The 21,786-nt window shown below is 50.6% G+C and overlaps 2 protein-coding genes across 22 annotated transcripts in view; both read right to left on the minus strand.

Moving 5' to 3' along the window:
• DGKD (diacylglycerol kinase delta) overlaps positions 1 to 4,030 on the minus strand; it is a 114,119-nt gene extending 110,089 nt beyond the window's left edge. For all 21 annotated transcript variants that reach the window (XR_012332926.1, XR_012332927.1, XR_012332925.1 and 18 more), the window contains exon 1: positions 3,862 to 4,030. Coding sequence is in view for 9 of the 21 variants with exons in the window: in XM_033859521.2 (XP_033715412.1) it covers positions 3,862 to 4,017 (156 nt within the window). In the remaining 12 variants the exon portion in view is untranslated. The remainder of the gene's footprint in view (positions 1 to 3,861) is intronic.
• A 7,048-nt stretch (positions 4,031 to 11,078) lies between these two features.
• The window catches only part of SAG (S-antigen visual arrestin), a 40,855-nt gene continuing 30,147 nt past the window's right edge, over positions 11,079 to 21,786 (minus strand). Inside the window, exons 10-15 of the mRNA XM_004327708.4 lie at positions 20,041 to 20,178; positions 18,555 to 18,632; positions 17,387 to 17,410; positions 15,497 to 15,552; positions 12,392 to 12,407; positions 11,079 to 11,384 (exon numbers count right to left, since the gene is read on the minus strand). Of these exons, the coding sequence (XP_004327756.1) occupies positions 11,276 to 11,384; positions 12,392 to 12,407; positions 15,497 to 15,552; positions 17,387 to 17,410; positions 18,555 to 18,632; positions 20,041 to 20,178 (421 nt within the window). The 3' untranslated portion in view covers positions 11,079 to 11,275. The remainder of the gene's footprint in view (positions 11,385 to 12,391; positions 12,408 to 15,496; positions 15,553 to 17,386; positions 17,411 to 18,554; positions 18,633 to 20,040; positions 20,179 to 21,786) is intronic.

The following is a 21,786-nucleotide window of genomic DNA, read 5'->3' on the forward strand; positions in this document are numbered from 1 at the left end:
GGCTCAGTAGTTGTGGCACGCGGGCTTAGTTGCTCTGCGGCATGTGGGATCTTCCTGGACCAGGGATCAAACCCGTGTCCCCTGTATTGGCAAGCGGATTCTTAACCACTGTGCCACCAGGGAAGTCCCATGGGTTTCTTTTTGGGGTGATGAAAATGTTCTAAAACTGACTGTGGTAATGATTACACAACCGTAAATATACTAAAAAACACTGAACTGTACACTTTAAATGAGTGAGCTGTACGGTATGTGAATTTTATCTTAGTAAAGCTGTTTTTTAAGTATTTTACAACTTGAACATTTTACTTAATTTCTACTAGTCTTCATTTCACAATGGAAAAAATACTTTGTTTAAATTTGAAATTAAGAATATAAGCACTTTAATGCACAAAGCCAAAAATGTTAACTTTTTAAAAATTTTTAAATAAATTAAGCTCCATCTGAACTGATAAGGCTTCACAGAATCACACTGTTCTCTACTCAGATTTCAAAATACCTTATAATGTGTTCATAAGCTAATTTACCAGTGTATTAGTTCCATTTTCTTTTTTCCACACTAGCTACGTGGTCCTATAAAATCACTACTGTGGGGCTTCCCTGGTGGCGCAGTGGTTGAGAGTCCACCTGCCGATGCAGGGGACAAGGGTTCGTGCCCCAGTCTGGGAAGATCCCACATGCCGCGGAGCGGCTAGGCCCGTGAGCCGTGGCCGCTGAGCCTGCGCGTCCGGAGCCTGTGCTCCGCAACGGGAGAGGCCACAACAGGGAGAGGCCCGCTTCCCCCAAAAAAAAAAAAAAAAAAAAAAAAAAAAAATCACTACTGTGTACTATGGTAAGGAAATGAAATGAAGTAATGTGTTTGCTGGGGACAGTTGGAACATATGAAAATATCAGATGTACATGAAATTCTAAACTAATAAACAACCATCTAAAGTCTATACACATCAAATTTTCAGAGACTTTCCCCATCAAAGACTTGGGAAAAAGTTTTAAAAGAACCTCACGAATAAAGATTTTTTTTGGCGTTTGGTAAGGCTTCTCTTTACACATGTCCTTATGGCCTTGTTCCTCAAAGTCTGGTCCATGACCAGCAGCAGCAGCATCTCCTGAGAGGTGATAAATGCAGAACCTCTAGCCCCACTCCAGACCTACTCAACCAGAATCTGCATTTTAACAAGATCCCGAGGGGACGTGTCTGCACATGAAAATTCGAGAAGCACTGTCATAAGATACTTCCTTTTCTTTTTCCATTAAGACAGCTCTAGCTTGCACTGGACTAATGTTTCAAAAACTTGACATACATACAGCTCTGGTCCTGGGCCAGCTTGTCCTCAGTTCCATTCCTCACTCTTCTGCTCTACTCCAAATTGCTGATCCCTGCAGGCTGGGTTTCCCAGGCAGGAGGGGGCATGGGGTGAGTCTCCAGGAGCAGCTGTGTCCTTCCAAGCCTCCAGCCCACGCCAGATGACCCATGGTGGTTCCAGCCTCTGGTGAGTCGTAGTTGTTCCTGATATGCTGCCTCCCGGCTTGTCTTCCAGCTTCCTGTTTGCTGCCTCATCGCAGGGTTACCTCACTGCCCACTGTTTGCATTCTCAATTCTTCAGCACCTGTGTGACCACTCCCCATTGAACTCCCTCTGTTTTGAATACTTAAAGTGGGTCGTTCCTTTTTGGACTGAGAATGATACCCCATACCATTCTGGATATTTCCCCTGTGCACCACATATACCAGAGGAATTTTCTGAATGGCTTATCTGCTTTAAAAGGGGGAGTGGGGAAGGGAGGTTGGGAGCTACCACACACACAGTAAACCTCACATTCCACCAATCTCTAACAACCCAAAAGAAAACTCAACCTTAAGCTATTTGTACAGCAGATGTGACTGTATTCAGAAACTCAAGTCCTCGGGGTGTATTTTTAACACTCTACCCATCACTCCTCAGCCAGAACAGCTGGTGTAACAGCTATTGTTTTAAGAGGGGAAAAAACGACTCCTTAAGAACAGAATTCTGGACAAACAGTGGAATCTCTGAGAGATCAAATCTTAATAACAGTTGTAAATCACATGATCCACCCTATACTGGGCACACACCATGCTTGAGGACCAAGCAACAGGTGAGAACAACTCCTATCAGTACCATTTAGGGCTACTTGGAGATCTTTCTAAAAGCACCTCTGACCCATCACTCTCAGGCTCTGAATAATCCTTAGTGGCTCCCTCTTGCCCAAGGCCACAAACTCAACTCCAGGGCTATCCTTTCAAAATCCAGCCTGATCTACCTTTCCAGCCTCTTCCTCATTCCTCTCAATCTGACCCACTCACCTTCTGACCATTCCCAGGTGTGCCTAAACCTGTAGATACAACATTCAACTAGGTGGAAAGTCCCTCTTTCCTTACTTAGCCTGACAAACTCTTCCCCGCAAGATCCTGCCTCCCAGGGTAGCTGGAGTCTCAGTCCTCTAAGCTTCCACAGCACTTACTACATCATACTGTCACATGGACAGATGTCCACCTCCTACAGGCTGGGAACCCCGAAATGGAGAAACTGCCTTCCATCTTGGGATCCTGACCATAGCTCAGATCCAGATCCAAGCTACTACCAGTGACACCCTGGGCAAGACACTTACCCTCTCCACCTCCAATTCCGTAAGAAGGGAATGACAGACAACACCCACCACGGTGGGTTATCACCAGTGCTAATGAGTTAACCCATGGAAAGTGCCGTAAACTTAGCCCAAGAAAAGTGCCTGGCACACAGTAAGCACTGGAGAATTGCTAGCGTTATAATTACTACTATTACTGTTATACCTGGAACAAAGGAGGTGTTCAATACCTATGTGCTGAATAACTGGAGCACTTCACAGTAAAACTGTTTGTAACATTGGGACAAAAGGTTACCCCATCCCAGGTATCAGAGGCTGACATAAGATTAAGAAACGGCTCCCACGGTAAAAGTACCAGCTGAACTCACTGGCCCTGGAGGAAAAGCGCACTGCAGCGGGATGAGATAGTCTGTGCCAGCTGGATCTGCCCAGGCTGCCCACAGACCCAGTCTGCCCTCAGCCACCTGTCCAACCACCTGCCTGAGGAAGCCGTGTGCTAACACAGAGGGCTCACCTGCAGCAAAACCCAAAAGCAGTTTGCAACAGAAACCGCAATGGGAAAACAAAGGGTGCAACTTTACTCCTGCAGAAAGGAAATGCGTCTTTCTGCAGCTAATACTTCGCGTCTGGAGTTCTCCACCGAGAGTGAGATGCCAAGCGGGTGCGCAGCCAGGGACAGCCCCCCTCTCCCCGCTTTCCCGAGGAGGGAGAGAGAGACGGTCACGGGACCTGCCCTTTCCCGCACGAAAATCCACGCGAGGGGAAGGAAGAGCCCCACACCTGGGTCCAATCGGATTTCTCAGGGGCCACAGGTGAGTGCAGAGCACCCAGCGAGAAACAGCCCGATCCGTCCTCAGAAATGTGCAGAACCCGGGTCGGGGAGCGCTCGCCGGCCGGACGCAGCCAGGAGTCCCCATTTCTGGTGCGCTCGCCCCCCAGCCTGCAGGCCTGTCCCTCCCGGTCCTCGCGGCACGGGGCTTCCTCGCGGCCCGCCCCGCCAAGCGCCCTGCCGGCCCGGCCCCGCGCGGCGCCCACCTGCTCCCCGGCCCGGGGGTCCCCGCGCCGCCCCGCCGGGAGGCGCGCTCAGCCCCGGGCGCCTGGTCCGTTACCCCGCGGAGCGCGCTCCGTCCGAGCAGCGGCGCCCGGCGGGACCCTAGGCCGGGCCGGGCCGGGCCTGGGCGGCTGCTCGGGCCGAACTGCGGGCCTCACGGGGCTGCCGCGGCGTGAGGGGCGCGCGCCCGGGCCGCCGCCGCGGGCTCACCTTCTGGCGGATCTGGCCCGACGTGGACACCTTGCGGATGAGCTTCTGCGGGGAGCCGGGCTCCGCCTCGGGCTCGCTGTCGGACGACTCCTCAGGCGGCGGCGGCGGAGGCGGCTGCGGCGGACCCGGCTGAGGGGCACCCGCCGCCGCCGCCATGCTGCCGGGCCAGCGCGCGCACAGCGGGCGGGGGCGGGGCCGGGGCCGGGGCCGAGCCGGGCTGGGGGGCGGGGCCCGGAGGGGCGGGGCCTGGACCGCTGTCTCCAGCTCCGCCCCTCCGCGCCCCCTGCCGGCCGCGCGCGCAGCCGGAGGTGGCGCCCCTGCCGGGCGTCTCTTCGCCCCCACCGGTGGTGTCAGAACCACAGGTTTTAGCAACTGTTTCTTTTCTTCCTGGGACACAATTTGTATGGGGTTTTTTATTTTTGTGTTCACTCTTTTTCATCTTTAATGTTCCCCTTCAAGAATGTAAGTGACCTCCAGGCGGCTCGGGACTGTCTTTCTTGCCCTGCATCGTGTCTCCAGCATCTAAAGCAGCGTCTGGCATTTAGTAGTTAGTTGCACGACGAACAGTTCGAGGAGTGGGTGAATGCATGCATGAATGCAGGAAAGAAAGTACTTGGACAGGCCTGTGGGTTGCCGGAACAGGGATACACAGTTCCATCCGAGAAGGCTTCCTGGAGAAAAAGATAAAGTGAGACGGAAAATGTGAGCAGGAGTTATCCCTAACCGGGGACCCCTGTTCCAGGCCAAGAGATGAGATTGTGCAAAGACCTGGAGGCAAGAAAGCACATATCTCTGGAAAAAAGGGAAACTGTAGCCTAAAGGAAGGAAAATACTTGAAGAGATGAGCCTGGGGGCGGGCAGGTCAGACTGGGCCTTTGTAAACCTGATAAGGGGGTTGGTCTTTTAGGCTGAGTCCTGAAGGCAACAGGAAGCCCTTGAGCCATCTCGACCCTGGGCGGGGCTAAGTGACAAAGCTGAGGACTGTGATCCAGGCTTTGAAGCAATCGGGGCAGGTGGCTGCCCTGGATTACTGGGAGGGGCTGGGGAGACAGAGAAGTGGACTTCGGAGGGTAGCTGGAGGAGAGGCAGAGGCAATTTGGGATAAGCCCCTCCTTCCCAGCTAAGACAGCTGGAGGAGAGGGAGTGAAATTGGAGGTGAGTTTTTGCTGCCCTATGGGACCTCCAGGTGGAGAAGGGTTTGGTGCCACCTGAGAAGGGCAAATCCTCTTTAAAGACCCTATCTCCAGATACAGCCACATTCTGAGGTACTAAGGGGCTGCACAATTTTCCCCTTGCCCTTTCAAAGGGCTGCTCCTAGAGACACAGTGGCTCCTGTCCTGCCTGCGGGTCAGCACACTCTGGCCCCCACTGCACTGGGCAATGCTTTCCAGAGGCAAAATAAGTGAGACGCCCCCCCCCCAGGGGCCACAGAGGAGCATCTGGTGTGGGGACATGGCCAGGGGAATGGATACACTGCCAGGACAGAGTATATCAGGGCCTAATGCAGGAACACTCTGGGACACGCTGGAGACCCCTGGTGAACCCAGCTGTGCAGCCCAGTGCTGTAGCCACTAGCCACATGTGGCTACTTCGATTTCAAGTTCAATTAATTAAAATTAAATTTTCAGTTCCTTGGTCACACTAGCCACATTTCAGCTGCATGTGGCTTAGCAGCTACCACACGGGACAGCACAAATAGAGAAGATTTCCATCATCGCAGAAAGTTCCGCAATGCAGGACAGTGACGGCTCCTGTATACTGCCCGCCGGCCACACCCCAGACACTTGACCAGCGACTCTCGTCCACACACATGTCCCCCAGAGCAAGCTTGATGGTCTCATTCTAGAGATGAAGACCTGAGGTTCAGATACGTCTCCCAAGGAATTCATGAGAGGCAGAATTTGAACTTGGACTACGTGATTCCCAAGTCCTTGACCCTTCAGGGTTAGGCCTCCCAGGAAGCTGAGGCTCGAAGGAGCTCAGAGGAAGAAAGAGGAGAGAAGGGTCTTGTTATGGGCTGACTTGTGTCCCCCCTCCCAACATTCATACGTTGAAGTCCTAATCCTCTAGTACCTAAGAATGTGGCCGTATTTGGAGACAGGTAGGTAATCAAGTTAAGGAGGTAATCAAGTTAAAATGAGGTAATTTTAAGGAGGTAATCAAGTTAAAATGAGACCATTAGGATGGGCCCTAATCCAATACAACTGGTGTCCTTACATCAATAAGAAGACATTTGGACGCAGACAGGCTCCAAGGGAAGACCATGTGAAGACACACAGAGAAGTCATCTGCGAGAAAAGGATAGAGGCCTCAGAAGAATCTGACCCTGCCGACACCTTGATCTCAGACTTCTGGTCTCCAGAATTGTGAGAAAATAAATTTCTGTTGTTTAGGCCCCCAGGTCTGTGGTACCTTGTTATGACAGCAAGGAGCTGGCTAATAAGGGCACAGAGGGGAGGGTGTCCTGCATCTCCATGGAGATTGGTGATTTTTGTATCAATTAATTACAATGTAGTGTGATACATAAGTGTAAAAATCTAAGGGTGTTATGGGGGGAGGGACGGTACAGCAGGAGAAAAAGTTATAACTCTGCCGGAGGTGTCAGGGGAGCCTCTCCAGAGGACGGATTACCCCAGCCTGGTTTGGAGATTTGAACTGAAAGGCGAGGGGATGGAGGGAATTTTCCAGGAAAATACAAAAAGGCAGGAGACTACTAGGCGAGTTGGGAGGATGATGGGGATTTGCATTTGCTGCTGAGCAACTGGTCAGGTGGTGGGGAGTCTGGAAGGTGAGCTGCACCAGGACTCAAAGCAGCCTCTGTTTGACTCAGGAGCAAGGACGTTATCCTCTGGGCACCAGAGCCACTGAAGGGTTTTTGCAAAGCAGAGGAGGGTTCGATCCCTGGTCGGGGAACTAGATCCCGCATGCATGCCGCAAGAGTTCTCATGCCTCAACTAAGAGTCTGCATGCCACAACTAAAGATCCCATGTGCTGCAACTAAGACCTGGTGCAGCCTAAATAAATATTTTAAAAAATAAAATAAAGTGACTTACCAATCAAGGCAATGCCGATTTGGGCCAGAACCGAGGAGGTAGTTGTGGAGGTGGAGAGAGGAGGTGACAGACAGAAGACGTAGTAGAGGGAAGAATAGGGACCAGGTTCTCCCTGGCAGGAGATTAGGGAGCGGGGCAAGTCGGAATGCCTCCCAGATACGGGGCTTTCCAGGGAAGAACGCCCCACTGAGCACAGTAGGCCTAGAGGAGAAGATGAACTTGGTTTGGAGCAAACAGCTTGAGATGCCTGGGTGTGCTGTTGCCTATGCCCGTTAGATGCTCAGGGGATACCAGGGTTCCAGAATCCATCATTTTAGAGGCAAAAAGCCAAGGGCATGAACGTGAACGCAAGGGAGAGTTGGGAGGCAGAGATTGTGGCTGAATAGGAGTCTATTTGCAATTATGAAAAAGTACTAGAAATTGTCACAGCCAAGAGAAGCCTAAGGGAATGTGATGACTAAATGTCATGTGGGATCCTGGAACAGAAAAAGGACATTAGGTAAAAACTAAGGAAATCTGAATAAAGAATGGGCTTTAGTTTAATAATAATACGTAAATATTGATTCATTCAGTGTGGCAAATGCACCATCCTAATGTAAGATGTTAATAATTTAGAGGAAACTGGGTATGGGGGAACTCACTGTACTTTCTTTGCAACTTTTCTGTAAATCTGAAACTATTTGAAAATAAAAAGTATATTTTTAAAAAGATTATTAGGCTTAGTAAGAACTATATTATGTTCTTAAATCAGAGGAACATAACTGCCATATTTTCTCTGATGAGCAAAGAAGCCTTTGTGTTCTCTGGTGGCTGCAGAGTACTGTTCCCTTGGAGACCACCCCCAAGGTGGCACGCCTGTAAGAGCACATTCACCCGTACCTCCTTATGCAATGAGTCACGCTGTGAATCATCTCTAACAGTATGCTGCTCCCGAGTTTACCCCACCTTAAGGGCATATCAAGGTGGCAGTAATAACACACTTCATATCCAACCTAATCTTTCTTCTCGACCTGTCAATGTAGAAGTGCACCTCCTGTCAAAAAGAACCGCTTCACGTTAGAATAGATAAAGGATGCACTTGAAAACATGGGAATTATCTTATTTTATCCTGAACTGCGGTTATGATTGACATCTGGAGCAGGACATTGCTTTACTGTGTGCGACATGTAGTTCCCCTGGCCCCCAGGACCTGTGTCAACCAAATACCACCCCCATACATTTCCAAGTGCACCCAGCTTCCGCCCCCTCCCTGCCCACCCCCCAAGCATAAGTAAACTAAACCCTTAGGGTTGTGATATTAGACTGGGAGGCAAGCAGTGAAAAATGTTAAAGGAATAGGAAAACAGACACTCTAAAAAGAAGTTATCTACACGCGATAAAATTGTAGAGAACTAAATACACACACACGAATACAAGTGAAAAGGGGGGAAATCTGAAAAAGATGGGTGGATTACAGCTACATGTGAATCTATAATTATCTCAATAATATTTTCAACTTAAAAAATAACTTAAGGGCAGCCATTGTTGAATCATAAATGCTCCGACAGCGCCCCTCCCCCAGACTCTCATATACACATTCAGCAACAAAAGGTGAGCAAAGGAAATTCCCTGGCGGTCCAGTGGTTAGGACTCCGAGCTTCCACTGCAGGGGGCATGGGTTCAATCCCTAGTCAGGGAACCAAGATCCCACATGCCACACAGTGTAGCCAAAAAAAAAAAAAAAAAAAAAAAAATGGTGAGCAAAGTTCTGGTTGTTATAGACTCAGGGAAACCAGAGTTTAAGTCTTGACTCCAACTCTCACTAGCTGTGTGACCTTGGGTAAGGTACATAACCTCTCTGAACTGCAGTTTCCTCATCTAACAAATGGGAAGCATGGTTGGAATGATTAGATGTAACAGGTGAAGTGCCTAGCACAAGGCAGGTGCCCAGGAAATAGCAGGGACCCCTACTTCTCCTTTGGTTGCAGGTTGCAGAACTTTGCCCCAAGTTCTCAGCTGCCGCTTTCTCCATGCAGCACCCTCAGCTCCTTTGCACCCTGTTTCTCCCACTGCACCTACCTAGAAAACCCTGGGCTGCACCTCCAACCTGCACACGGGACATCCTGCCTTCCGACGCCAGAGCAGACACAACGCCTCTAGTGCGCAGGCCCAGCCGAGCTGAGGTTCCATGTCCCGTTCGGGGCAGCGGCTGCTCACTTCCTGCTCACACCCGCACGCCCTTGTAGGGGCGGCCAGCTGCAGATCGTAAACTAGCCAGCACGCGAAAGCCAGGCGTTTTGGTACCAGAATAACCTGGAGGGCCAGGGCTGTCCTGACCTCTGCTCTCCAGGGACTGGCCTTCCAGCTCTTCTCTCTGGCTCTCACACCCGCACAAAGGTCTGACCTATTCCTGCCCACCCTGACTTAGGATATCCTGGGGTCAAGCAATGCAGGAACCAACTGGCTGATCCTCTCACCGGGCCCTGCCAGGCAGACTCCCAAGTCCCTGGCTTGCCCGGCATCTCGGGCGGGAGCCAACCACAGCCAACCTGTGGGCTTGTGGGGTAGGAGGGCAGCAGACGGGCTCAGATTCCCAGAGGAGCATGCCGCCCTCCCTGAGTATCCTGAGAGAGGGATGTGGCTGGAGTGGAAGCCTGCCGATGGGAAAATCGTGTCTTACCCTGCAAACCCACAGCTTTTCGCCTGTATTTTTTTCTTAATTTTTTTTTGGCCGCATCACGCAGCCTGCAGGATCTCAGTTCCCTGACCAGGGATGGAACCCGTGCCCCCTGCGCTGGAAGTGCAGAGTCTTAACCACCGGACAGCCAGGGAAGCCCCGTGCCTGTATTGTTATTATCAGTCTTCCTCCTCCAGAAATGAATCCTCACCCCTGTCAATATCAGAATGCCTCATATCCAACACTCGAGTTCAGACCTTGCTCTGTGTGTATGGGATCCTGTCCAAGGTTCCCAAGTGGAGCCTCCGGTCTAAACCCCAGTCCCCAGGACACAAACCAGCCTGGAATCCTGCTGAACAAACCCAGATGTGGGAGCCTTCATATGCACGGAACCCACACTGTGTCTGGCCCTCCGCCACTGCTGTTTGTCCTGGAGACCTGACCCCGAGTGTCCAGCCCACACATGCCCCCTCCCATTCACCCTCGTACCTCCTGTGAGCAGGTTAAACTGTACAGAACTCTCCAACCCCCTTTCATCCTATTCCCTTGAGACATGGACCAGAGCCTACACATCCCCCAAGCCCCTCCGTGGCCACCAAGAGAGCCATTCAGCCTCTCTGCCATCATTAGCAGGCCCCAGGGCCGGGGTACCATGGGCCAAGAAGGGGACTCTGCAAAGGACAGGGCCCTGGCATCACCTCCGTTACGTCTCCTCCTTTACTCCCGGACGTGAGCATCCTTTCCCCCAACCGCTTCTATGCCCAATCTCGATGAAGACAGTCTAAACAAGAAGCCTGTCTGATTCACAGTGAACTCCCTCTTCTGGGACAACCCATTCCCGGGGCTGGGCTCTGCCATTGTTGGCCCCAGGGCACTGATCCCCTGACCGAAGCTGGGCCAGATTCTCCTGCCCAGAAACGGCACACGGGAACCAGAGGCTCAGAAACTAGGAGCGTTTTGTTCTGAGCCACCACCAGGTGAATGGCCACCCCAGAGGGCAGGACCCTGAGTTCCTGGGCTGGGACCCCGAACCTTCTCTGATTTCCACCCAGCCCAGGTGTGGCAACTGGAGATTCTTCCTTTAAGTCAGTTCTCTGAGCCACTCTGAGGTCCTTCCAATGCATTCCTTTTTTTCCCCTTTAAACCAGCCAACTCGCAGTTCATTGTTTGCATTCAATGAAAACAACCAACAGCCCAGAGCTCAAACAGGACTTAGACCCAAAAGTTAAATCAGAGATGAAGAGTGTTTTTACCCACATGTGTCCACTGCCCTGTTTCTCTTGGGAGGCTCTTTGGGTGCCCTGGAGCTAGGATTGCTCAGGTCATTAGACACACTGCTCCCCCTCCAAGTTTCCAGGGAAACAGCTTACCCCAGGGGTCCTGGAGAAAGCCCGGGACACACCAGGCCCCTTCAAGTGAGTGCATTGATTTCAGGATGCCTTCTCGCCTTGATGGGTCTCCTTTCTAGATGCTGCCCTCCCCCCTGCCCAGACTCAGGGCCCCTCAAGGCTGCAGCTTGCGTGCTGTTGACGTCACTCAGCTTCCCCAACAAGTCAGCCTGACTCACAACCAGGACAGAAGAGACAAACTTTATTTCTGTGAAGAAGACCCGCACTTTGGTATTTAGCATAACTAAAGGGCTAACTGTGGGGCACTGCTACCATGCTGCTAACGACCCCATTTCCCGAGTCCTGAGCCGGCCTCATCACTCATCCACAGCCGCCTCCTGGTCTGTCTTCTCTTCCTTAACTTCTCTTCCATCTTTCAGATTTTGGCGAGCAAACTCCTCAAAAACCAAATTTTCATCCTGGAAACTAAAATGAAACAAAGAACTTTGATCATGGCATGTTCTTTGAAGCTTTCAATGAGATCTTGAGGAAAACAAGATCTTTGATCTCCCTTTTGCAACACAGGAACCGATCAAGATTTTCCTACGTGATGGAACACAGGACAATGCCATTCTCCTCATAGTTTTTCAAGTAAAATCTCTTTAACAAACAAAAATCAGAGAAAATGAAGGAACCCACAGAGTAGACATACATGCCCGGAATAACTGTGTGTGTATATGTGAATGTGTGCGCGTGTATGCGTATGTGTGCGCGTGTATGCGTGTGTGTATGCGTGTGTGCATGTCCTGGTACTAGAGAGCAAAAGGAAAGCCAGGCCCTGCGCCGGTATTGAGAGCATGGGGCGTGTATGGAAAGACCCAAAAAGGGGTTTGCGCTTGTCTTGTGCAGATCTCAGCCTATCAATAACCACTGTTGTGGTTGGACTGGCCCTTGTGGTTCCTATTACGACTGCAAGATGCCCTTCAGCAACAACCATCCAGAAACTTTTAGAAAATAAAGGTTTATTACTTACAGAACCTGGAAATTACACAGCATATACCTGGGGCCACACAGCGAGGTCGTGGGTAGCGAGGGAGAGCACACCGCACAGGCCTGGGGTTCTGCCTTTACTGGGGTTGGAGGTGGGGACCTAGGGTTTCAAGGGCTCACTCTTTATTGGTGAATTTAAAACAGAAGAGCGGGAATTTAAAGTGCAGAAAGACAAAAAACAAGTGGCTCAAGTGATCTGCTATTGAAATCAACCAAACTCTAAAACAAAGGAGAGGGAGAGCCGGCCTGGCTCTGATCGAGTCTGGTGGCTGGCAATGTGTTTATTCGAGTGGATGCCTCTTTGAAGAGGATGTCTCGGCAATCAAAGCTTAAGTCAGGCACTTGCATTACAAAAAAAGAAAAACCAAAAACAACTGTGAGGGGTCACATTAGGGCTGTGGAGAAGGAGGTCACAGAACGGGATAACACCAAGCAGGACTCACCTTTTCTTGGTCTTATCTGTGAGCATGGAAGAAAGGAGAGAGAGATCTATTAGCATAAATCCTGTCTACCGGAAATTTTCTTCCTTTGTTAGGTCACTTTATAGGTGGAGGAATAAAAGGCCTAGATATATGCATTTCATGAGAATGGCGTGTAATTCCTGCTTCTTTGCCATTTCCCACTCGGAGGGCCTTTCTCCCTGCATTTTAAACCATCACTTCCTCTAAAAGTTGCCACCACAACCGTCACCTCCCCAGAGGGAATCAGCCACAACCTCGCCTCTAGGACCCTTTCCCTGATTAGCCTCAGCCCCTCTGATGTTGTGCTTCTCCTTTCTAAGCCTTTCTCCCTATGTGCCCTTTGGACCCTGTCCAGATCAGAGTCCCCAGGAGCTGTTACGACCCAGACTTCCACGGTCCAGCTCTCTAGGGGTGAGTCCTGGGACTTGACATTGAACTAGTACTCCAGTGGGGGAAGGGGGTGACTAAAGCTTGAGAACCACTCCCTGGCCCCTCAGGGAGTTTGACTTCTCTCTTAACACATTGATCTTGGGGTAGGGGGCGGGTGCAGGGAGTGGGTTAGATTTTCACATATATTTTGCAGACCCAGGGTTATTGCTAATTCTTTGTGAGGTTTTCTGCTTTTTGTTTTTGTTTTTTTTCATTATTTTTTCTTATTTATTTATTTGGCAGCGTTGGGTCTTTGTTGCTACACACGGGCTTTCTCTAGTTGCGGCGAGCAGGGGCTACTCTTCGTGGTGAGGCATGGGCTTCTCATTGCGGTGGCTTCTCTTGTTGTGGAGCACGGGCTCTAGAGCGCAGGCTCAGTAGTTGTGGCACACGGGCTTAGTTGCTCTGCGGCATGTGGGATCTTCCCGGACCAGGGATCAAACCCATGTCCCCTGCACTGGCAGGCGGATTCCTAACCACTGCACCACCAGGGAAGCCCCTTGTTTTTGTTTTTAGCTTTCTGCTGCCCACCTAGTAAAGTCCTAGTGTAATCGCCTCACCACCCACCATGGTGAGCCAGGAAGAACTAAGTGAGGCTACACAGCTCCAGGGGGTTTGGGGGAGCTTGTGGCGGGGCTGAGCCACTGCCCTTATCTCTTGTGCCTGTCTGGAAGGCAGTACCAGGAGGGAAGTGTCTGTGTGGGCTGCTAACCACAGGGGACCTACAGAGAGGCTGACTCATCAAAATGACCCTGGGCAAGAACCATCCTGGACCCCCCCCAACCCTTGTATGTAATAAGTTCTGGTAGCATTTCTCCAGAACTTATTACATACAAATTACTTGGCCCCTGGCCCTGGCAGGGTTTCTTAACTCCAACTTATGCTTTCTCTGCTTAGCATCTACCCGTCTCAACTCGGGGCACCGGGGACCAGGCAGGTGAGATGTGAGCATGCATCTGTGAATGAAACTTGGGACTCATAAACCTCTGGAAATCAAAATTTTGAAGCCATGGTGTGATTTGTCCTTTCTCCCCAAAATCTCACAGTATAAAAGATCATTGGTTTAGCCTTGATGTTATGATATGTTCAACATGAGGGCCATAATGACTGGAACATGAAAATGTCATACCCAGAAAAGGAATCACTCCACTTCCCCCAAGTGAAGTCATAAAGTCTGTTCACGGGGCCAGAAAATGATCTGACACAAACTATGACATCTCCTCCAGTCATAGTTTTAAAATAGCCTTTTAGAATGTCCTTGAAAGGGACCAGAATGTGTCTCAATCTCACGTAGTTAAAAATAGTATTTTAATGATACAAGCATAAATGAATAAAAAAAAATATGGTTAGACTGTATTTTTCCCCCAAGGGAAGTTTTTGTCAAACTTCCAAAAGTTTTGAGTATTTGAATCTAAAATATTTGGAAGAGACACTTTGAGACAAAATAGTTTTGAGACAAAGCCAAAATGAATATGGGGCTCATTCTAATGTTTAAATGCCATTTCATTAAAAACACAGAAAAGCTCTTTATAAAATATAAGGAAAAAAACCCTGCTTGTTTATACCACTTTTACTTAAAATGTTCTTAATTACCATAACTCGGGAGGGTTCTCATCCAGACAGGTCCATTTTTCTTTCCTGCCAACTAAGCCACCTTAACACACAGAGAAGAATTTTTCCTCAGAATTTCTGAGATTGCACCTACATTATTTTTGCTGCTTCATTTATCCCTTTTAAAAGAGCTGTATTAAGATCTAATTCAAATATCATACAATTTACCTATTTACACGTACAGGCCCATGGGTTTTAGTTTGCTCACAGAGCTGTACAACCATTACTTAATTTACTTTTAACATCCATACGAGAGCCAACGGATTTACAATTCAAAGGAGCCAAGGTATTAGGAACCCAGCCTGACCCTCTTTTCCAGTATTTTCTGTATTCTCATCATAACTGCCATCGTCAGAAATACTCATCATCTTCTAAATTCCTATTAATGCTTCCAAATGAAATGCAAAAGCCTCAGGCTGTCAAATTTACTTTTTTTTTTTTTTTGTCAAATTTACTTTTCACTCAAATTTTATTTAAATCTAAATCCAGGTCTGGGGACTTCCCTGGGGGTCCAGCGGTTAAGACTCTGCACTCCCAAAGCAGGTGGCCCGGGTTCGATCACCTGGTCAGGGAACTAGATCCCGCATGCATGCCGCAACTAAAAGATCCCACGTGCCGCAGCGAAGACCAGACGCAGCCAAATAAATAAATTTTTTTTTAAAAAAAGAGAGAGTAGATCCTAAGACTTCTCATCACAAGGACAAAAACACTAAAAAAAAAAAAAAAAAAGGAATCCATGTCTGTTCACAGCAAAGCTTCTGCTTTTAAATCATTCCTGATAAAACCAAACGAGACAACCCGCACCCAAGCAGGGATGCTACGTCCTCCACACACTCACTGGAAGTGGACAAGCCACCTGGCCCAGGACCTAGTAGCCGAGCACTCATTTCTGGGAGGGGGGGCCCAGGCACTTGAAGGTGGCCTGGAACCTCGGCCACCTGGCCCTGCCTGTGCTCAGATACGCGGTCAAGGAAGACTAGCAGTGAGTACGTAATAAATCTGTGAGTGGTAAAGGACTAGAAAAAGGCAAGATAACGCGAGACTGACCTGGGTCCTCAGACTGGGGGTGCATGAGGCGGAACGGCACGTCAGCGGTCACTTCACTAGAAAGAAAGAAGCATGCAGAGCGGTGAGAACACGCACACAATTGTAAACGCACAGCCAAGAGCTGGGAGCTGGGGTTGCAGAGCTTCGTGAAAGGTCCCCAGGCCCCAGATGAAAGACGACTCAGTGAGAGTCAAAACAAAACAAACCAGAAATCAGGAAGTGGTCAAGAAGGAATTTTAAATGTATTCCCTGGAATGTGGTCTAGAAACTCCACTTGCGAGAGGCTGAGGCGGCTAGGATTTTTAGGTCCCCCTTCCTCCTGGTTATTAGTTTCAGGGACATGATATTATGGGTAGAGAAGAGGTGAAATCCTGGAGAATAAGGATAGCTTTGAAAAATATCCTTTGCAAAATGTAACTACTTTTTACGTGTTAAATCTGTGCTAAGGCCGCACACTGTCCCTCTGCAGAGAGCAGAACAGGGATGAGCACGGTCTACCCAACTCCAGAGGCTAAAGGGCTTCGAGGCGACTTGGAATTTATATTAAAAAAGGAAGGCAACAGGGCTTCCCTGGTGGCGCAGTGGTTAAGAATGCGCCTGCCAATACAGGGGACACGGGTTTGAGTCCTGGTCTGGGAAGAACCCACATGCCACGGAGCAACTAAGCCTGTGCACCACAACTACTGAGCCCGTGTGCTACAACTACTGAAGCCCACACGCCTAGAGCCGGTGCTCTGCAACAAGAGAAGCCACCGCAGTGAGAAGCCCATGCACCGCAACAAAGACCCAATACAGCCGAAAATTAATTAATTAATTAATTAATTTTAAAAAAGGAAGGCAAGGAGTCAGGAAGGGGTGGAAGGGAAATCTAGGCACAGGAAGAATGGAAAGGGGTGTGGGAAACAAGGGTTACTCCTTGTTTCACCCAGGACCCATCACCTCCCGCCCTGGGGTTACTGCTTCGGTCAAAGCACTTCTGCTGCTAAGGCGCTCCTGGCGGACCCGAATATGGCTGGGGTCTAGGAGAGAAGGCACAGCCTGGGCTCCATGTGAGGGGAGGTGATAAGAGTCGGTGAAGGAATATGTAAGGTCAGTGCCTGCCTCAGACTTGTCTTACCTGCTGCCTCTTTGTGCATGATTTAAATGGCTGCTCTCACTAATCACAATCGCCCACAGGTGGAAACAACCCAAATGTCCACCAACCAAAACGTGGTCCATCCATACCATGGAGTATTTCTCAGCCATAAGAAGGAATGAAGTGCTGACACGTGCTACAACATGGACCTTGCAGACATGATGTCAAGGGAAGAAACAAACCAGCCACAAAAGCACAAATATTGCCTGATTCCATTCATACAACATGTCCAGATTAGGCAAATCTCCAGAGCTAGCAAGCAGGTTAGTGGTCGCCAGGGATGAGGGAGAGGGGAGAACGGGAGAGACGGCATGATAGGTAAGGGGTTTCCTTTGGGGATGGGAAAAGTGTACAGGAGCTAGAGAGTGGTGACAGTGGCACAACACTGTGAATGTCCCTGATGCCACTGAACTGTACACTTTTAAAAGGGTAAAATGGTAAACGTCACGTTTTGTATATTTTCCCCCTCCCCCCCCCCCACACACGGGCAGCTGCAAGGAGTGTACCAGTTTTCTGAGTGTGCGTGTATGTGTGTGTCCTCGCCCAGGTGCAGGCCCAGCTACGGTCTCAAAGGAACATCCCCAACCTCACACCAAGGTCTGCAGGGTGTTAGGGGCATCATCTCCTAAGACCTCTGAGCATGAGAGCCGGGAAACCAGACTTCACTGTCACTGTTCTGAAGCCCCGGTTTGTCCCCTTTGATATCTTGGAATCAAGCAGAGAATCAAGCAGAGAAGGAAGATGAAGGGGTTTACCTGGAGGTGAGGTCTCCCAGGAGGCTAGGAAACACAAAAGCAAACAGGGCTGTGGTGACTCTCCACAGTGGTAACACAACCTTACTTGCCGTTATACAGAGGCTGGACACATGCCCGCCATGTTCCTCACTCACAACTTTCAGGATCTTCGCACCCCTAACAGCCAACTCAGCTATTCCTCTCTACTTGTGATTTCATCTCTTTCTCAAGTGGGTTAGTTAAAAAGAGGAATTACATAGGTTCAAGCCCTAATGTTCAAGAATAAACCTCGGTCCAGAATTTCTCTCTGGGCCACAAAGGTCACGGTGAACTACCTGCTGATCACTTACCTTGACTGCTGCACTCGACCCTGTTTTAGATCCTCTCAGAGAAGATGAAAGAAAACACTATGCACTTTGAGAAACACAGCTACAAACACTGTGTTAACGAAATTTGCAGAATCAGTCCACGTTCTACTTTGTTGCCCCAACCAAAATTTGGGGAACTCTTCACCTCCTGAGCCCTATGGAATATACACATGGATTTGCTTTGATGGCTGAACTACCGAAGGCTGATCAAGGTAAAAGGCCAGAGCCTCTGGCAATGGAATTTGAAAAGGAAAATGAGACGTCGAGTTTTTCCCTTCTGATAAGATTTTTAAATGGAAAGAAATTTGATTTCAAAAAAGATGGGAAACCATTTCCTCAGAACTCTGAGACAGTCATGCTCTTGTATGAAAAGGAGACTCCCCAGTCCTGTGATTGCTCGTTGGGGAGGAAAGGCAGGCCCTTTCCGTCATGGATGGATGCCTCCTGAGAGGCAGGTGAACCAGGATGCCCTGCGAGTTCATTTCACAGCCGCCAGTCTTTTCCAAAGTACAATCAGACGCTCAACTGATTCTCCTGTTTTATATCAGCTTCCATATGTGAGCACAGGCACACCCATTTTTGCCAAGTGGTACCAATAGTGCACGTGTTTCGTAGTCTGCTTTTCTACCTTTTCCCCCGTAATGTTATATCAGGTAGAATTGTGAAACTAGACAAATAGAGTCTCTCTAAAACTCTGCTATGTAATCGATAGAATTTGTGGACTTTTCTTGCTTTCTGTCTCCCAGTCACTCAGGAATGAAACCATTCAGACTACTGACGGCCAAGATAGAGCAGGCAGAGTGCTGGAGCTGGACACTCACCCTGACACCGTGAGCTTCACCTTGATCTGGTAAGACACCAGGATCCCCATGACGGTCTTGTCTATGCCCTCCTTTATGCTGCTCAAACAGAAAAGAAAAACAGAAGAATGCAGGGAGGGGAGAAGCGGGAAGCAAAAACCGGGTGAATCAACCCCACCTCTCCCCACTGCGTCATCCAGGCTCTGCTGTGTCCTCACTGTCTGGGGCGCTGGAAGGCAGCCCTGACGCTGGGTGAAAGGGGGGCTCGGGATTCGGGGTGGGCTTTGCTCTGCCATTAACTGACCCGGTGACCTTGGCTGAAGCTCTCATTCTGGTGGAACCTCAATTTCCTTATCTGTGAAATGAGTATAAATTCACCTTCCTCACAAAAGCATGGGGAGACTGGCATGTTTATAAAATACTCCATGAACCACACAAGACCTTTACAAACGCAGCGCACCGCTGTGGATGTCGTGATTCCTTTGCCCTCGAGTTCACGGATCTAGGGCATCAATCTCCCTGCTCGGCCCTCTCCCAGAGCATCACAGATGTGCTTTAGAATGTAACACACCAACTGGCAAATCAACCTCAGAAAATCCTTTGACTCCCAAGATCCTGCTTTCTGCCCAACGTTCGCTGACCCCGCTGTTCGTCTCGGAGTTACGGGGGCAGGGAGGGCAAACGCGAGAGCTCTTCTCGATGGCATTGCCTGGAGCTGATCGCTGGGGCCTTGGAACACACAGGGGTGGAGGGGGAGATGGCAGCGAAGGGCCCGAGCCTGGGTGGCAGCTCCTACCCCAAACCCTCAGGGCTCACCAGCAGACACACCGCTGGGAATGGAAGCCCCGGAGGATGGTGAGGAGTGACAGGACTATTTGACGTAGAAGCTTCGTTCTAGTTTTTACTAGATCTGCTGGCTCAGTTCGGCCATGGTTCTCTGAGCAGGGTCAGCATATCAGTGCTTATTTTCATTTAAATTGAACTGACCTCTGTAGCCCTCAGGACCTCCTGTTTTTACCTTTCCTGATGGAAATGCATAAACGACCTTTCCATCATTCATGGAGCCAGTTGGGGCACTCAGTTCGTATGCTCAGGGCTCTACACTAGCTAATGATAATTTTGAAGGTAATAGCTGACATTTCTGGAGCACTTACTGTGTGCCAGGCACCACATTTTACATGGACTGTCTCACATAACCCTCAAAACCTCTCTCTGAGGAGCTGTCGCTCCCACACTTTACAGACGGGAAAACTGAGGTTCTCAAGACAGCTCCAGTTATCTGCCCAGGGTGGCCCAGACAGCAAGCAGGGGTGTTGGGGCTCAGCACAAGGTCCAGAGCTGTAGCCACTGTGTCACACCAGGGGTGGGAGTGGGGTCCCTGCTTGGGGCCCCGGGGCCCCGAGCACGCGCTTTGCCACCAGGTTGCGTGTGCAGGCCGCGAGCCCAGGGCTGGGACGAGGAGGGGGCGTAGACCAGCGCCACCGCAGCACTGAGTCTCGGGGCTCACATGGTGCTAGAGGCAAGGTTCGTGTCCTCGTGCTTGATTTTCCCGTCCAGGGCGATGCCCTTTCTCTCGAGGTTGTTAGCCAGCAAGGGCAGCAGGGTCAGCGTCGTGGTCAAGGTGCTGTTTGGTGGTACCTTTTCCCTGCAGGAAGAGACACAGAGAGCAGATTTAGCTGGCTGCTCTTACAGCCTTGAAGCCACCTTCACCCCCACGAGACCCTCTGTGCCGTCAAGCATTTTCTAGAACCCACGTTCCCTGCGACTCATGGGAAAGACAGTCCAGGTGCCTGTGCCTTTGCCTTGTGAGAAGAACAGCATTAGTGACGTCTCAAAACAGGCTGGCAGCAACGTTAGGACGTTTCTCAACTCCCTCAGCCTGTTCTGATTGCTGAATTTCTAGAATGTCTTGTGGGGTGAAGTGAGACTGGCCCAAGAGTCAGGGACCACACCCAGTCTCCTCCTGAGGCTTCGTGAACCACGCAGTGGGCTGCAGGGCCAACTGGCCAGTGCCAGCAACAAGCCCAGGCTGGGAGTCGTCACTGTCGGGAGGTTTCAGCGTGTGCCCAGGGAGGAGGGGCGCGAGAAGGGCCGGGTCCTCCACTGTGGGCTGTTCAGACTGGGCGGCTCTGTGGGCCTGGATGCAGCTGGGGGCAGAGCAGCGCGGTCTCCCCAGGCTGGGCAGCATCCCGGCTCACCGAACAGCATCTGAGGCTGGAGAGTTGGCTCTGCCACTCACCCACGTGCTGACCCCTGGCCTGTGCCCACAGCCGCCATGCAGCTGCCTGCCCTCTCCGACCCCAGAGCCCAGGCGAGCCGTGTCCATGCTCCTGGCACACCCTCTGTCCTTGTGCCCAGCCAGGGCCCTGAAAACACTGTCCAGGAGCCAGCCTCGGGCCCTTTCCCCAGCCTGCTCTGTAACAGACGGGGAGTCCCACTGTCCCCCTCAGAACGGGTCCCCTCCTCCATCTCCCTGGGGAGTTGAAGGCGGCTGTGTCTTCTCTGGCCTCCAAGTGCACATAGGAGGCTCCTGGGCATGCAGAACCCTGCTTGAGCCCAAGGTGGCCCACATCCTTGCATCTGGGCCCTGGTAGAACTTCTCTTAATGAGCTTAGTTTGGGCAGCAGAGTGACAGAAGCACCAATTACACTGGAAAGGTAGCTGTAGTAGGAAGGGGCCCCCGGGATGGGGCTTGGACGATGGCCTTTCCTGCAGCAGCCCTTGCCGAAGGCCTATGCCAAGGCCTGCGGCCAAAGTCCCGCCCGGCCACTTCCCAGCGCCTTTGGGATTGGGACTGGATGGTGGGCAGCAGCTTGGGTGTCAGGTCTGACCTGGTTCCCAGGAGGCCTGCCCACCAGGGCCCCAGACGCCCCACTTTCAACCTCCCTGCCTCCCACCCTTTTGAGGGTATCCGAGGATGGTTCCCAGTTTTCTGGGAGTCCTTGATGCCAAATGTATCCAAGAGCCGTCAAGAGGCCCAGGTAATGGGGTACAGTAGGGGAAAACTCAGCTGGGGACCAGTTTCTCCTATCATTGTTGGGCGCGTGCCAAAAGGTGAGCCAGGAAGACGCCCAGGACATGAGGATGTTCAAGGACACAGCCTAAAAGGTAGAGTAGACCCCAGGCCTGGCCCCAAGGAGACAGTCAGTGAGTTATGGTTCTTTCCTTCCTCTCTCCTCTCTAGACCTATAAGTCAACTTAGGTCAGGATCTGCTTTAAGTAACAGTTTATCCTGAAGTCGCCTTTTAAATAT

The sequence above is a fragment of the Tursiops truncatus genome, chromosome 7 (assembly GCF_011762595.2).
Source record: "Tursiops truncatus isolate mTurTru1 chromosome 7, mTurTru1.mat.Y, whole genome shotgun sequence".
Taxonomy (NCBI): domain Eukaryota; kingdom Metazoa; phylum Chordata; class Mammalia; order Artiodactyla; family Delphinidae; genus Tursiops; species Tursiops truncatus.